Source organism: Dendropsophus ebraccatus, chromosome 4 (assembly GCF_027789765.1).
Source record: "Dendropsophus ebraccatus isolate aDenEbr1 chromosome 4, aDenEbr1.pat, whole genome shotgun sequence".
NCBI classification, from domain to species: domain Eukaryota; kingdom Metazoa; phylum Chordata; class Amphibia; order Anura; family Hylidae; genus Dendropsophus; species Dendropsophus ebraccatus.
Window position 1 is genome coordinate 4341375 of NC_091457.1, and position 15817 is coordinate 4357191.

The window sequence follows — 15817 nt, forward strand, 5'->3', positions numbered from 1 at the left end:
GAGACACTGCAGGGCCTTAGAGAGACACTGCAGGGCCTCAGAGAGAGACCGCAGGGATGCAGAGAGACTGGGGGCCGCAGAGAAACTGAGGGCCACCGAGAGAGACCGCGGGGCCACAGAGAGACTGGGGGTCGCAGAGAGATTGGGGGCCGCAGAGAGACACTGCAGGGCCTCAGAGAGAGAGACCACGGGGCTGCAGAGAGAGCGGGGGCCGCAGAGAGACACTGCAGGGCCTCAGAGAGAGACCGCGGGGCTGCAGAGAGACACTGCAGGGCCTCAGAGAGAGACCGCGGGGCTGCAGAGAGACACTGCAGGGCCTCAGAGAGAGACCGCGGGGCTGCAGAGAGACTGGGAAGCTTTAGACAGAGACAGAGGGGCCACAAAGAGACCAGGGGGCCGAAGAGAAACTGGTGGGGCCACAAAAAGAGACCGGGGGCCCCAGAGAGAGACTAGGCGCTTCAGGAGCTGCGACACATGACGACACAAGGAGAATTGCTCAGACGTGGCGATGATGGTGATTACACGGGTTTCCGGATCCGTCTTCTTATTGTGCATCTGATGATCTGATATAAAGAGAGGGAGGGGTTAATGTGACACCTGTACATTATACACATATAATCTATCACTGACCCCCGGGTGACATGGAGGAGAGGGAGGGGTTAATGTGACACCTGTACATTATACACATATAATCTATCACTGACCCCCGGGTGACATGGAGGAGAGGGAGGGGTTAATGTGACACCTGTACATTATACACATATAATCTATCACTGACCCCCGGGTGTCGCTGCACCCCCCTCCATCATACTTACCGCTCCTCTCGGGCTGCGCTGCGGGGCACCAGGAAGGGGACGACCTCTCTATCCGCCCGTCCCACCTCCAGATGATTCTTCTCCAGGTTTATTACACACTGAGGGGGAAACACTAGGGATTATGGGGGATGAGACTGTATCCAGTGCGATGACATCATCTATGCTATATCCTGTGTGATGACATCATCTACATTATATCCAGTGTGATGACATCATCTACATTATATCCAGTGCGATGACATCATCAGGCCTGGGTGATACATCATTGGCTCTGCCCATTGATAACCATTCATATGCAGGTGCTGGGGGTCTTACCTTCAGGGAGCGCAGAGTCTGGAGACCCAAAGAGAACAACCGCTCCTTGTCATCTGTAGGAGAGAGAGATGTGAGACCCCAGGATACAGGGAGGGTGGGGGTCTAGAGATGTGAGACCCCAGAATACAGGGAGGGTGGGGGTCTAGAGATGTGATGTGAGACCCCAGAATACAGGGAGGGTGGGGGTCTAGAGATGTGATGTGAGACCCCAGAATACAGGGAGGGTGGGGGGCTAGAGATGTGAGACCCCAGAATACAGGGAGGGTGGGGGTCTAGAGATGTGAGACCCCAGAATACAGGGAGGGTGGGGGTCTAGAGATGTGAGACCCCAGAATACAGGGAGGGTGGGGGTCTAGAGATGTGATGTAAGACCCCAGGATACAGGGAGGGTGGGGGTCTAGAGATGTGAGACCCCAGAATACAGGGAGGGTGGGGGTCTAGAGATGTGAGACCCCAGGATACAGGGAGGGTGGGGGTCTAGAGATGTGATGTGAGACCCCAGGATACAGGGAGGGTGGGGGTCTAGAGATGTAAGACCCCAGGATACAGGGAGGGTGGGGGTCTAGAGATGTGATGTGAGACCCCAGGATACAGGGAGGGTGGGGGTCTAGAGATGTGAGACCCCAGGATACAGGGAGGGTGGGGGTCTAGAGATGTGAGACCCCAGGATACAGGGAGGGTGGGGGTCTAGAGATGTGATGTGAGACCCCAGATATTATGATGGCAGTTTTAGGGCATGCTGGGAGTTGTAGTTCATAGTAGTAGGGTCAGGGCATATTGGGAGTTATAGTACATAGTAGTAGTGTCAGGGCATGCTGGGAGTTGTAGTACATAGTAGTAGTGTCAGGGCATGCTGGGAGTTGTAGTACATAGTAGTGTCAGGGCATACTGGGAGTTGTAGTACATAGTAGTAGTGTCAGGGCTTGCTGGGAGTTGTAGTACATAGTAGTAGTGTTAGGGCTTGCTGGGAGTTGTAGTACATAGTAGTGTCAGGGCATACTGGGAGTTGTAGTACATAGTAGTGTCAGGGCATACTGGGAGTTGTAGTACATAGTAGTAGTGTCAGGGTATACTGGGAGTCGTACATAGTAGTAGTATCAGGGCATGCTGGGAGTTGTAGTACATAGTAGTAGTGTCAGGGCTTGCTGGGAGTTGTAGTACATAGTAGTAGTGTCAGGGCTTGCTGGGAGTTGTAGTACATAGTAGTAGTATCAGGGCATGCTGGGAGTTGTAGTACATAGTAGTAGTGTCAGGGCATGCTGGGAGTTGTAGCACATAGTAGTGTCAGGGCATGCTGGGAGTTGTAGTACATAGTAGTATTGTCAGGGCATGCTGGGAGTTGTAGTACATGTAATCTGCAGCATAAGGTGATCTGTGTGTGAATGAGGGGTCGGAGCTCACCGATGACGACTGCGCTACAGTCTAGGGTGGTGCTGCCCAGAGTCACCGCCACGTGCTCCACCTGACCCAGGCTCCTCACACTGTACGGCAGAGACATCTTCTCCTCCTCACTCCGATAGGACCGGAAATGTTCCTTCAGCCTGAGAGAGAAGAGAGACGGCATGAGATCCACCAAGGTGTGTCCATTCACTGACAGCAAGCTGAGATACATGGCTGAGATACATGGCTGAGATACAGTGCAGAGACACATGGCTGAGATACAGTGCAGAGACACATGGCTGAGATACAGTGCAGAGACACATGGCTGAGATACAGTGCAGAGATACATGGCTGAGATACAGTGCAGAGATACATGGCTGAGATACAGTGCAGAGACACATGGCTGAGATACGGGGCAGAAATACATGTCTGAGATACATGGCTGAGATACGGGGCAGAAATACATGGCTGAGATACATTGCAGAGATACATGGCTGAGATACAGTGCAGAGACACATGGCTGAGATACGGGGCAGAAATACATGTCTGAGAAACATGGCTGAGATACGGGGCAGAAATACATGGCTGAGATACATTGCAGAGATACATGGCTGAGATACAGTGCAGAGATACATGGCTGAGATACAGTGCAGAGATACATGGCTGAGATACATTGCAGAGATATGGGGCAGAAATACATGTCTGAGATACAGTGCAGAGATACATGGCTGAGATACAGTGCAGAGATACATGGCTGAGATACAGTGCAGAGATACATGGCTGAGATACATTGCAGAGACACATGGCTGAGATACGAGGCAGAAATACATGTCTGAGATACATTGCAGAGACACATGGCTGAGATACATGGCTGAGATACATTGCAGAGACACATGGCTGAGATACGGGGCAGAAATACATGTCTGAGATACATTGCAGAGATACATGGCTGAGATACATGGCTGAGATACATTGTGCTGCAGCAGTGGAGTTCTATTAGCTGGGTGTTATTCACCAGGGAGATTACCGGGATCTGGCCGGCTCTCTCTGGATCCCTTTAATCCTGCATGGCTGAGTTTCTCTGTAATATTTCTGCTTTGTTATATTAATGAGCCGGAGGTAATGGCGGTGACCTGATTCTGCCAGAGGAGCGACAGCTCAGCATGAGAAGCAGAATTCAGCCCTGCACAGTGTACATGCGCGGTGACGGCAGTGTACAATCAGATTCTGATCCTTCCCTTTAAATTCTAATTGCTCTTAGAGGGGAGCTTCGCTCATGATCTATAGATGCTCAGTATATACAGGACAGTTCACTCTCTGCTCTATCATAGTTTATACACCAGTAACACCCAGAGCTGCATTAAACATTCTGCTGTCTCCTATTAGCTGGGAGATCGGGTGTGTGTGGGGGGGGGTCTTACCCGAGCCGGTCCAGACAGGCGGAGGAGATGATGTTGTGCTGACAGGACGTGTCAATCTTCACTTTTATCTCCTTCCCTGCACACTGCATGACAAGGGAAAGGGTATTACCTGAGGGCAGAAGACGGGGGGAAGGGGCATGAGAAGGGGCAGAGGATGGGGGGGACAAGGAGAGGGCACGAGGCGGGGCAGAGAACGGCGGGGCCATGAGAAGGGGCAGAGGATAGGGGGGGACAAGGAGAGGGCACGAGGCGGGGCAGAGAACGGGGGGGCATGAGAAGGGGCAGAGGATAGGGGGGGACAAGGAGAGGGCACGAGGCGGGGCAGAGAACGGGGTCATGAGAAGGGGTAGAGGATGGGGGGGGCAGGAAAGGGGCATGGGACGGGGCAGATGATGGGGGGGCAGGGAGGGGGCATGAGAAAGAGCAGAGGATGGGGGAACAGGGAGAGGGCATGAGATGGGGCAGAGAACGTGGGGCAGAGGAGGTGGCACATGACAGACCAGAGGCATGAGACAGGGCAGATGAGGACACAAAGAAGAGGAGATACAAGGTGGAGAAGAGGGCACAGGACAGGGTAGAGGAGGGGGCATAGGGCAGAGGAGGGGATGCAGGATAGAGCAGGGGTATGTGGTAGGCCAGAGAAGGACACAAAGGACAGAAGAGGAGATACAAGGTAGAAAAAGGGAACAGGGCAGAGAAGAAGGCATAGAGCAGAGAAGGGGGCATGGGGCAGGGTAGAGGAGGGGGGCAGGATAGGACAGGAAGAGGGTAAGTGACAGGACATCAGAGGGGTAATGTGACGGTGTAAGGGTCTCTATAAGATTATTACCTGACACCAGACCAGCACAGCGTCCTCTTCCTCGCTCTTTCTGGGGTTCTCTGCTTTTCCATGATGCAGTTTGTTGCTCTGCGCTTCACTCTTTGGCATCCATGTCGGCCGATTGTTCCTCAATTTTGATAAATTGGGGTCCAACAAACGTCGCTGCAGAATATTGTGCGGCTGCTGCGAAAAGAATCAATAACGGAAGTGTCAGAAACCCAAAGCATGAAAAACCCAAAGTGTGAAAAGCCCAAAGCGTGAGTAACCCAAAGAGTCAAAAACCCAAAGAGTCAATAACCCAAAGCATGAGGGACCCAAGGAGTCAAAAACCCAAAGAGTCAAAAACCCAAAGAGTCAGAAACTCAAAACTTGAAGAACCCAAAGAGCCAGAAACCCAAAGTGTGAAGAACCCAACGAGTCATAAAATCCAAAGCGTGAGAATACCCAAAAAACAGAAACACAAAGAACGAAGAACCCAAACAGACAGAAATTCAAAGAACGAAGAACCCAAACAGACAGAAATTCAAAGTGTGAAGAACCCAAAGAGCCCAACCCAAAGTGGGAAGAACCCAAAAAGCCAGAAACCCAAAGTATGAGGAACCCAAAGAGCCAAAAACCCAAAGCATGAAAAACACAAAGCGCCAAAAACTCAAAGCATGAAGAACCCAAACAGCCTGAAACCCAAAGCATGAAGAACCCAAAGAGACAGAAACAAAAGTGCGAAAAACCCATAGAGTGAGAAACCCACAGCATGAAGAACCCAAAGAGCCCCAAACCCACAGCGTAGAGAACCAAAAGGGCCAGAAAGTGTGAAGAACTAAAAGAACCAGAAACCCAAAGAGCCATAAATCCAAAGTGTGAAGAACCCAGAGAGCCAGAAACTCAGAGCACGAAGAACCCAGACCACAAATCCAGAGCATGAAGAACCTAAAGAGCCTGAAACCGAAAGCTTAAAGAGTCCAAAAAGAAACCAATAGCTTAAAGAACCCGAAGAGACATAATCTGAAAGCGTGAAGAACCCAAAGAGACAGAAACCCAAAGCATGAAGAACCCAAAGAGCCTGAAACCCAAAGCATGAAAAACCCAAAGAGCCAGAAACCCAGAACATCAAGAACCCAAAAAGCCAGAAACTCAAAGGATGAAGAATCCAAAGAGCCAGAAACACAAAAAGTCAGAAATCCAAAGCGTGAAGAACCCAAAGAGCCAGAAACCCAGAGCATAAAGAATCTAAAGAGCCAGAAATCCAGACCATGAAGAACCAAAAGAGCCAGAAACCGAAAGCTTGAAGAACGCAGAGACAAAAACACAAAGCTTGACAAACCCAAACAGGAAAAAACCTTAAATGTGAAGAACCCAAAAAGCCAGAAACCCAAAGCATGAAGAACCCAAAGAGACCGAAATCCAAAGTTTGAAGAACCCTAAGAGCCAAACAGGGCAGTGGAGTCGGAGTCGGAGCTAGTTTTGGCTGGAGTCGGAGTTGGAGTTGGAGTCGGAGCTAGCTTTGGCTGGAGTCGGAGTCGGAGTTGGAGTCGGAAAAAAATGTACCGACTACGACTCCAGCTTTAAAAAAAAACTTTAAAAAATGTAGAATTGAATTTTGATATGAATTTTACAAGTTTTGCTCTTGAATATGTATTATGAGCAACATTCTAATACGACACTGGCCCTATTAGATAAGGAAGGTCGGGGAGAGGTTGTCGGTCTCTATTTGGCAGTTTGTTTCTGAGCTGGAAGAGTCCATTGTGTGGGGGGAGATCTGTGCTGGTCTCTTCCTGGATGCTGGATGACTGTATATGAGCAGCAGTGTAATATGAAGATATCCTGTGTAATATAGCGGAGGAGGAGAAGACATAAGTAGTATAGCAGTTTTCTGTCCTCAGTGTTGTGTTTTCTCTCTGGGAGAAGATTGTGTGTTTTTCTTCAGTGTTCTATGGCTGCAGCTGTGTGTATGTGTGTGCGTGCTATGGCTGCAGCAGGCTGTGTGTGTGTGCTATGGCTGCAGCAGGCTGTGTGTGTGTATGCTATGGCTGCAGCAGGCTATGTGTGTGTGTGCTATGGCTGCAGCAGGCTATGTGTGTGTATGCTATGGCTGCAGCAGGCTGTGTGTGTGTGTGCTATGGCTGCAGCAGGCTGTGTGTGTGTGCGTGCTATGGCTGCAGCGGGCTGTGTGTGTGCTATGACTGCAGCAGGCTGTGTATGCTATGGCTGCAGCAGGCTATGTGTGTGTGCTATGGCTGCAGCAGGCTGTGTGTGTGCGTGCTATGGCTGCAGCAGGCTGTGTGTGTGTGCTATGACTGCAGCAGGCTGTGTATGTATGCTATAGCTCCAGCAGGCTATGTGTGTGTGTGCTATGGCTGCAGCAGGCTGTGTGTGTGCGTGCTATGGCTGCAGCAGGCTGTGTGTGTGTGCTATGACTGCAGCAGGCTGTGTATGTATGCTATAGCTCCAGCAGGCTATGTGTGTGTGTGCTATGGCTGCAGCAGGCTGTGTGTGTGCGTGCTATGGCTGCAGCAGGCTGTGTGTGTGTGTGTGTGTGTGTGTGCGCTATGGCTGCAGCAGGCTGTGTGTGTATGCTATGGCTGCAGCAGGCTGTGTGTGTGTATGCTATGGCTTTAGCAGGCTCTGTGTGTGTGTGCTATGGCTGCAGCAGGCTGTGTGTGTGCATGCTTTGGCTGCAGCAGGCTGTGTGCGTGCTATGGCTGCAGTAGGCTGTGTGTGTGTGCGTGCTATTGCGTGCCCCCACAGTGACCTTCTATATTACTGTGTAACCTCTATATCACTATGTGTGACCCCCTGTATATCACTATGGCTGACCTCTATATCACAGGTATCTGGCATTGTTAGCAGTGTTTCTTTTTGTATGGTGAATATTTAGTTAGAAACATAGAAGACTGTCAGCAGGAAAAGACCACCTGCTTCATCTAGTCCAGTTCTAAGTTGTTCAGGACATGGAGGCTGGAGACTGGCTGCATCCACTGCACACACAGGAGAAGCTGCTTTATATGTTTCCTTATTCCCTCAGAAATCATGTAGGACATTAGGGAGAAGCTGCTGAGCCAGTGTGATAAATAACTCCCCTGGTATATGGCCGGCCATTTATGAAGGAGCAGGAGTCGGAGTCGGGAGTCGGTCCTGATAAAATTCAGGATACAGAGTTGGAGTCGGTCTTGAGAAAATTCAGGAGTCAGAGTTGGAGTCGGAGCTGCGGCTTACCGACTCCACAGCCCTGGAGCCAAACCCAAAGCGGGAAGAACCCAAAAAAGTCAGAAACCCAAAGTGTGAGAAACCCAAAGAGCCAGAAACCCAAAGCATGAAGAACCCAAAGAGCCCAAAACCCAGAGCATGAAAAACCCAAACAGCCTGAAACCCAGAGGATGAAAAACCCAAAAGAGCCAGAAACGCAAAGCGTGAAGAACCCAAAGAGCCCGAAACTCAGAGCATTAAGAACCCAAAGAGCCAGAAACTCAAAACATAAAGAACCCAAAGAGCCAGAAACCCAAAGTATAAAGAACCCAAAGAGACAGAAACCCAAAGAGTCAGAAATCCAAAGCGTGAACAACCCAGAGAGCCAGAAACTCAGAGCATAAAGAATCTAAAGAGACAGAAATCCAGAGCATGAAGAACCAAAAGAGCCAGAAACCGAAAGCTTGAAGAACCCAAAGAGACAGAAACCCAAAGCTTGAACAACCCAACGATCTAAAAACCTTAAATGTGAAGAACCCAAAAAGCCAGAAAACCAAAGCATGAAGAACTCAAAGAGACGGAAACCCAAAGTTTGAAGAATCTTAAGAGCCCAAAGCGGGAAGAACCCAAAAAGTCAGAAACCCAAAGTGTGAGGAACACTAAGAGCCAGAAACCCAAAGCATGAAGAACCCAAAGCCCAAAGCATGAATAACCCAAAGCATGAAAAACCCAAAAGAGCCAGAAACGCAAAGAGTGAAGAACCCAAAGAGCCCGAAACTCAGAGCATTAAGAACCCAAAGAGCCAGAAACTCAGAGCATAAAGAACCCAAAGAGCCAGAAACCCAAAGTATAAAGAACCCAAAGAGTCAGAAATCCAAAGCGTGAACAACCCAGAGAGCCAGAAACTCAAAGCATAAAGAATCTAAAGAGACAGAAATCCAGAGCATGAAGAACCAAAAGAGCCAGAAACCGAAAGCTTGAAGAACCCAAAGAGACAGAAACCCAAAGCTTGAACAACCCAACGATCTAAAAACCTTAAATGTGAAGAACCCAAAAAGCCAGAAAACCAAAGCATGAAGAACTCAAAGAGACGGAAACCCAAAGTTTGAAGAATCTTAAGAGCCCAAAGCGGGAAGAACCCAAAAAGTCAGAAACCCAAAGTGTGAGGAAGACTAAGAGCCAGAAACCCAAAGCATGAAGAACCCAAAGCCCAGATCATGAAGAACCCAAAGCATGAAAAACCCAAAGAACCACAAACGCAAAGCGTGAAGGACCCAAAGAGCCAGAAACTCAGAGCATAAAGAACCCAAAAGAGCCAGAAACCCAAAAGCATGAAAAACCTAAAAGAGCAAGAAACTCAAAGCATGAAGAACCCAAAGAGCCAGAAACCCAAAGCATAAAAGGACCCAAAAAGCCCAAAACCCAGAGCATAAAGAACCAAAACAGCCTAAAATCCAAAGCATGAAAAACCCAAAGAGCCAGAAAACCAGAACATGAAGAACTTAAAGAGCAAGAGACCCAAAGCATGAAGAATCCAAAGAGGCAGAAACACAAAGAGTCAGAAATCCAAAGTGTGAAGAACCCAAAGAGCCAAAAACCCAGAGCATAAAGAATCTAAAGAGCCAGAAATCCAGAGCATGAAAAACCAAAAGAGCCAAAAACCAAAAGCTTGAAGAACCCAAAGAGACAGAACCCCAAAGCTTGAAGAACCCAAAGAGCCAAAAACCTTAAATGTGAAAAACCTAAAAAGCCAATAACCCGAAGCATGAAGAACCCAAAGAGGCGGAAATCCAAAGTGTGAAGAACCCTAAGAGCCAACACCTAAAGTGGGAAGAAATAAAAAAGTCAGAAACCCAAGGTTTGAGGAACCCAAAAAGCCAGAAACCCAGAGCATGAAGAACCCAAACAGCCTGAAACCCAAAGCATGAAAACCCCAAAGAGCCAGAAATGCAAAGTGTGTAGAACCCAAAGAGCCAGAAACTCAGAGCATAAAGAACCCAAAGAGACAGAAACCCAAAGCATGAAGGACCCAAAGAGCCCAAAACCCAGAGCATAAAGAACCCAAACAGCCTTAAACCCAAAGCATGAAAAACCCAAAGAGCCCAAAACCCAGAACATGAAGAACCCAAAGAGCCAGAAACCCAAAAAATCAGAAATCCAAAGCGTGAAGAACCCAAAGAGTCAGAAAGCCCGAGCATAAAGAATCTAAAGAGCCAAAAATCCAGAGCATGAAGAACCCAAACAGCCTGAAACCCAAAGCATGAAGAACCCAAAGAGTCAGAAATCCAGAACATAAAGAACCCAAAGAGCCAGAAACCCAAAGGACGAAGAACCCAAAGAGCCAGAAACCCAAAGCATGAAGAACCCAAAGAGTCAGAAATCCAAAGCTTGAAGAACCTAAAGAGCAAGAAACCCAGAGCATAAAGAATCTAAAGAGCAAGAAATCCAGAGCATGAAGAACCAAAAGAGCCAGAAACGAAAGCTTGAAGAACCCAAAGAGACAGAAACTCAAAGCATAAAAAACCCAAAGAGACAGAAACTCAGAGCATAAAGAACCCAAAGAGACAGAAACTCAAAGCATAAAGAATTCAAAGAGCTGAAAACCCCAAAAGTCACATTCTCAGACAGTCAGGAACCCAACAAGTCACAAACTAAAGGCCCTTTTACACAGACAGATTTATCTGACCGATTATTGAAGCCAAAGCTAGGAATGGATGTGAGAAGAGAAGAAATCTCAGTCTTTCCTTTATGCCCTGTTCCCTGTGTATAGTCTCCTCCTGGCTTTGGCTTCAATGATCTGTCAGATAATCTGTCTGTGTAATAGTGTCTTAGACTCATAAACCAAGATAGTCAGAAACCAAATCCCAAAGGGGGGACATTTATCAGGGATGCGGCCCTGGCATACGCCACAGGAAAGGTGCGGCTCCTTGCCTTCTCCGCGGTGTATGCCACCCATAATGGGGGGAGGGGCATATTGCCAGAGTTCCAGAGTTTGCTGCTGCTCAAATCCGAGTTTGACCCTAAAGTTCAGGCAGAACTCGGGTTTGGGCATCTCACTTCACTCATCTTTAGATATAGCAGCTCAGGAGAAAGTATCCGACATGATACTATTAGATACAGCAGGGCAGAAAATAGTATCACACATGCTAGGATTAGATACACTGCTCCTCAGCCTGTATCACACATGATAGGCTTGGATACGTTATAATTTTGTTGTATTTGGATTGTTAGGCATGACATATTGTGGCCGCTTCCTGCAGCTCGGATACATCTCGGATACATCTCAGATAATTGTTAAATTGCGGCCATAACCGGATTATAAACCTCCCTTCTGATTTATAATAATCACTACTGCTATAATGGACGGGAAGGAATGGGAGGATGTCAGCAGTGTAATGGGCACCCCGCCCCCTGTACCTCAGTGATGTCAGCAATGTAACGGGGCACCCCGCCCCCTGTACCTCGGTGATGTCAGCAATGTAATGGTGCACCCCGCCCCCTGTACCTCTGTGATGTCAGTCATGTGGGGGGTTTCCGCCCCCTGTACCTCAGTGATGTCAGCAATGTAATGGGGCACCCCACCCCCTGTACCTCAGTGATGCCAGTCATGTGGGGGGGTTCCGCCCCCTGTACCTCAGTGATGTCAGTCATGTGGGGGGTTTCCGCCCCCTGTACCTCAGTGATGTCAGTCATGTGGGGGGATTCCGCCCCCTGTACCTCAGTGATGTCAGTCATGTGGGGGGTTCCGCCCCCCTGTACCTCAGTGATGTCAGTCATGTGGGGGGTTTCCGCCCCCTGTACCTCAGTGATGTCAGTCATGTGGGGGGGTTCCGCCCCCTGTACCTCAGTGATGTCAGTCATGTGGGGGGTTCCGCCCCCTGTACCTCAGTGATGTCAGCAATGTAACGGGGCACTCCTCCCCCTGTACCTCAGTGATGTCAGTCATGTGGGGGGGTTCCGCCCCCTGTACCTCAGTGATGTCAGTCATGTGGGGGGGTTCCGCCCCCTGTACCTCAGTGATGTCAGTCATGTGGGGGGGTTCCTCCCCTCCTGTTTTGTGTGGCTGGATGTGAATTCCTTAGCATTACTTTCTTTATCCGGTTATTGCAGATTTAATCCGCGGATCTGGAGCCGTCGCTGTTGGTTTCCACATTCCGATGATTGTGACCTCGGACGTGTGCCGCAGAGCTTACAATCTAACCACTTCACAAGGTCTGACATACAATATGCGACACACCGAGAACCCCTTATAAGTATCCAATGTCCTGTGATAGAGAACCTGTCACCTAGAACCCTCTATAAATATACAGTGTCCTGTGATAGAGAACCTGTCACCTAGAACCCTCTATAAATATACAGTGTCCTGTGATAGAGAACCTGTCACCTAGAACCCCTTATAAATATACAGTGTCCTGTGATAGAGAATCTGTCACCTAGAACCCTTATAAGTATCCAATGTACTAAGATATAGAACCTGTCACCTAGAACCCCTTATAAATATACAGTGTCCTGTGATAGAGAACCTGTCACCTAGAACCCTCTATAAATATACAGTGTCCTGTGATAGAGAACCTGTCACCATCACCATTATCATCACCATCATCACCATTATGACTACCATCACCATCATCATCCCCATCACTACCATCATCATCACTACCATCATCCTCATCATCCCCATCACTACCATCATCCCCATCACTACCATCATCATCATCCCCATCACTACCATCATCATCACTACCATCATCATCCCCATCACTACCATCATCATCCCCATTACTACCATCATCCCCATCACTACCATCATCATCCCCATCACTACCATCATCATCATCCCCATCACCACCATCATCATCCCCATCACTACCACCATCATCCCCATCACTACCATCATCCCCATCACTACCACCATCCCCATCACTACCATCATCATCATCATCCCCATCACTACCATCATCATCCTAATCACTACCATCATCCCCATCACTACCATCATCATCCCCATCACTACCATCATCATCATCCCCATCACCACCATCATCATCCCCATCACTACCACCATCATCCCCATCACTACCACCATCCCCATCACTACCATCATCATCATCATCCCCATCACTACCATCATCCCCATCACTACCATCATCCCCATCACTACCACCATCCCCATGACTACCATCATCATCATCATCCCCATCACTACCATCATCATCCTAATCACTACCATCATCCCCATCACTACCATCATCATCCCCATCACTACCATCATCATCATCCCCATCACCACCATCATCATCCCCATCACTACCACCATCATCCCCATCACTACCACCATCCCCATCACTACCATCATCATCATCATCCCCATCACTACCATCATCCCCATCACTACCATCATCATCCCCATCACTACCATCATCATCCCCATCACTACCATCATCATCATCCCCATCACCACCATCATCATCCCCATCACTACCACCATCATCCCCATCACTACCATCATCCCCATCACTACCATCATCATCCCCATCACTACCATCATCATCATCATCATCCCCATCACTACCATCATCATCACTACCATCATCATCCCCATCACTACCATCATCCCCATCACTACCATCATCATCATCCCCATCACTACCATCATCATCCCCATCACTACCACCATCATCATTCCCATCACTACCATCATCCCCATCACTACCATCATCATTCCCATCACTACCATCATCCCCATCACTGCCATCATCCCCATCACTACCATCATCCCCATCACTACCATCATCATCATCACTACCATCATCATCATCACTACCATCATCATCACTACCATCATCCCCATCACTACCATCATCATCATCATCCCCATCACTACCATCATCACCAACCATCATCCCCATCATCACGGCCATCACTACCATCATCACCACCATCATCATCACGGCCATCACTACCATCATCCTCATCACGGCCATCACTACTACTCCCAGCATCCCTCCTATCCTCCTCGTGTAGTATTAGCAGGTTCGGGGCCGGTGATATTTGGGCTCCTCCCCCGGCGCTCACCGTGTCCTTGGAGGTCCCCAGCTTCTTGAGGCCGTCCAGGGGGAGGAGGTCGGCGGAATCCTTGTGGATGAACTGGACGGATTGCTTCATCCTCCTCTGCTGCCTGAGAGACGCAGCTTCCCGCAGATCCGCCTCCTTCCTGCCGCTGCCGCCATCGGTGAGGATCCCGGAATAGAACATGTCGTCTCCTCGGCTCCGGGAGAAGTGAGCGGCTCCCAGTGTGCGGCTGATAGAGGAGGCGGCGGCTGATAGAGGAGGCGGACTCTGAGCTCTCAGCGACTCCTCACACTGTATCCACAATACACTGCAGGCTGCAGCTTCTCATCATCATCATCATCACTATTATCATATCCTGCGTCACACAGCTGGAGGTTTGTTACAGTTACATCCCCACCTCTCCAGCCACCGGATCGTTACAATGTGTCGGTTCTTCCTTGTTACTATTGGGGGGGGGGGGGGGGCTGATTTTTCCTGCAGAAAAGTTGCTAATTTTTGTGGAAGTTTTTGGGTGGTATAAACCACGCTCACAACGTCTGCAAAAGTGGGCGGGGCATGGTGACCTCCGACCTGGTGTCAATCATAGAGTAATTACTGCAGAATGGCAAGTTAATTAAAGGGATTCTCCAGGATGTTTATGGTATTACAACTCACCTGAGCTGCAGTACCCCAAACAACCTGAAGGCAGGAGTGGAGCTGTTTCTGGAAGAAAACAACTGTGTGTTTCTAATCTTGGAGAACCCCTTTAAGGGGTCGGTGCTCCTCATAAAGCTGCTGAATGATTGAGGGGAATTCATAGGTTTGTTGAAGTGTATAGGAACATGGCAGCAGTCCCTATATATCCTGCTTGTTCAGTGCAAAGACCAAGAACTGCGTATTATATATATACCATAATGGTGATCTAGTGGTATATACAGTACCCGGCTCTTGGTGATCTAGTGGTATATACAGCACCCGGCCCCTGGTGATCTAGTGGTATATACAGCACCCGGCCCCTGGTGATCTAGTGGTATATACAGCACCCGGCCCCTGGTGATCTAGTGGTATATACAGTACCCAGCCCCAGGTGATCTAGTGGTATATACAGCACCCGGCCCCTAGTGATCTAGTGGTGTATACAGCACCCGGCCCCTGGTGATCTAGTGGTATATACAGTACCCGGCCCCTGGTGATCTAGTGGTGTATACAGTACCCGGCCCCTGGTGATCTAGTGGTGTATACAGTACCCGGCCCCTGGTGATCTAGTGGTATATACAGCACCCGGCCTCAGGTGATCTAGTGGTATATACAGTACCCAGCCCCAGGTGATCTAGTGGTATATACAGCACCCGGCCCCTAGTGATCTAGTGGTGTATACAGCACCCGGCCCCTGGTGATCTAGTGGTATATACAGTACCCGGCCCCTGGTGATCTAGTGGTGTATACAGTACCCGGCCCCTGGTGATCTAGTGGTGTATACAGTACCCGGCCCCTGGTGATCTAGTGGTATATACAGCACCCGGCCTCAGGTGATCTAGTGGTATATACAGCACCCGGCCCCTAGTGATCTAGTGGTGTATACAGTACCCGACCCCTGGTGATCTAGTGGTATATACAGTACCCGGCCCTTGGTGATTTAGTGGTATATACAGTACCTGGCCCCTGGTGATCTAGTGATATATACAGTACCTGGCCCCTGGTGATCTAGTGGTATATACAGTACCTGGCCCCTGGTGATCTAGTGGTATATACAGTACCCACCCCTTTGTGATCTAGTGGTATATACAGTACCCGGCCCCTGGTGATCTAGTGATATATACAGTACCCGGCCC

At 49.1% G+C, this 15817-nt stretch overlaps 1 protein-coding gene across 1 annotated transcript; it reads right to left on the bottom strand.

Annotated features, from left to right (window-relative positions):
* Nucleotides 1–51: 51 nt before the first annotated feature.
* On the bottom strand, nt 52–14197 carry NRIP3 (nuclear receptor interacting protein 3). The gene is made up of 7 exons (XM_069968032.1): nt 14010–14197; nt 4761–4934; nt 3932–4014; nt 2532–2671; nt 1131–1183; nt 816–913; nt 52–563 (listed from the first exon to the last, which is right to left on the bottom strand). Exons 1-7 carry the CDS (start codon nt 14187–14189, stop codon nt 545–547), a joined length of 747 nt encoding a protein of 248 aa, XP_069824133.1. The 5' UTR covers nt 14190–14197; the 3' UTR covers nt 52–544.
* Nucleotides 14198–15817: the final 1620 nt, after the last annotated feature.

Bases quoted from the DNA above. Each gene is read 5' to 3' on its own strand.
- NRIP3 (XM_069968032.1), bottom strand. From the start codon at position 14,189: ATGTTCTATTCCGGGATCCTCACCGATGGCGGCAGCGGCAGGAAGGAG. The intron at 1,184-2,531 runs GTGAGCTCCGAC...TCTCTCCTACAG, and splicing joins CTGTAGCGCAGTCGTCATCG to ATGACAAGGAGCGGTTGTTC. The intron at 914-1,130 runs GTAAGACCCCCA...TTTCCCCCTCAG, and splicing joins AGACTCTGCGCTCCCTGAAG to TGTGTAATAAACCTGGAGAA.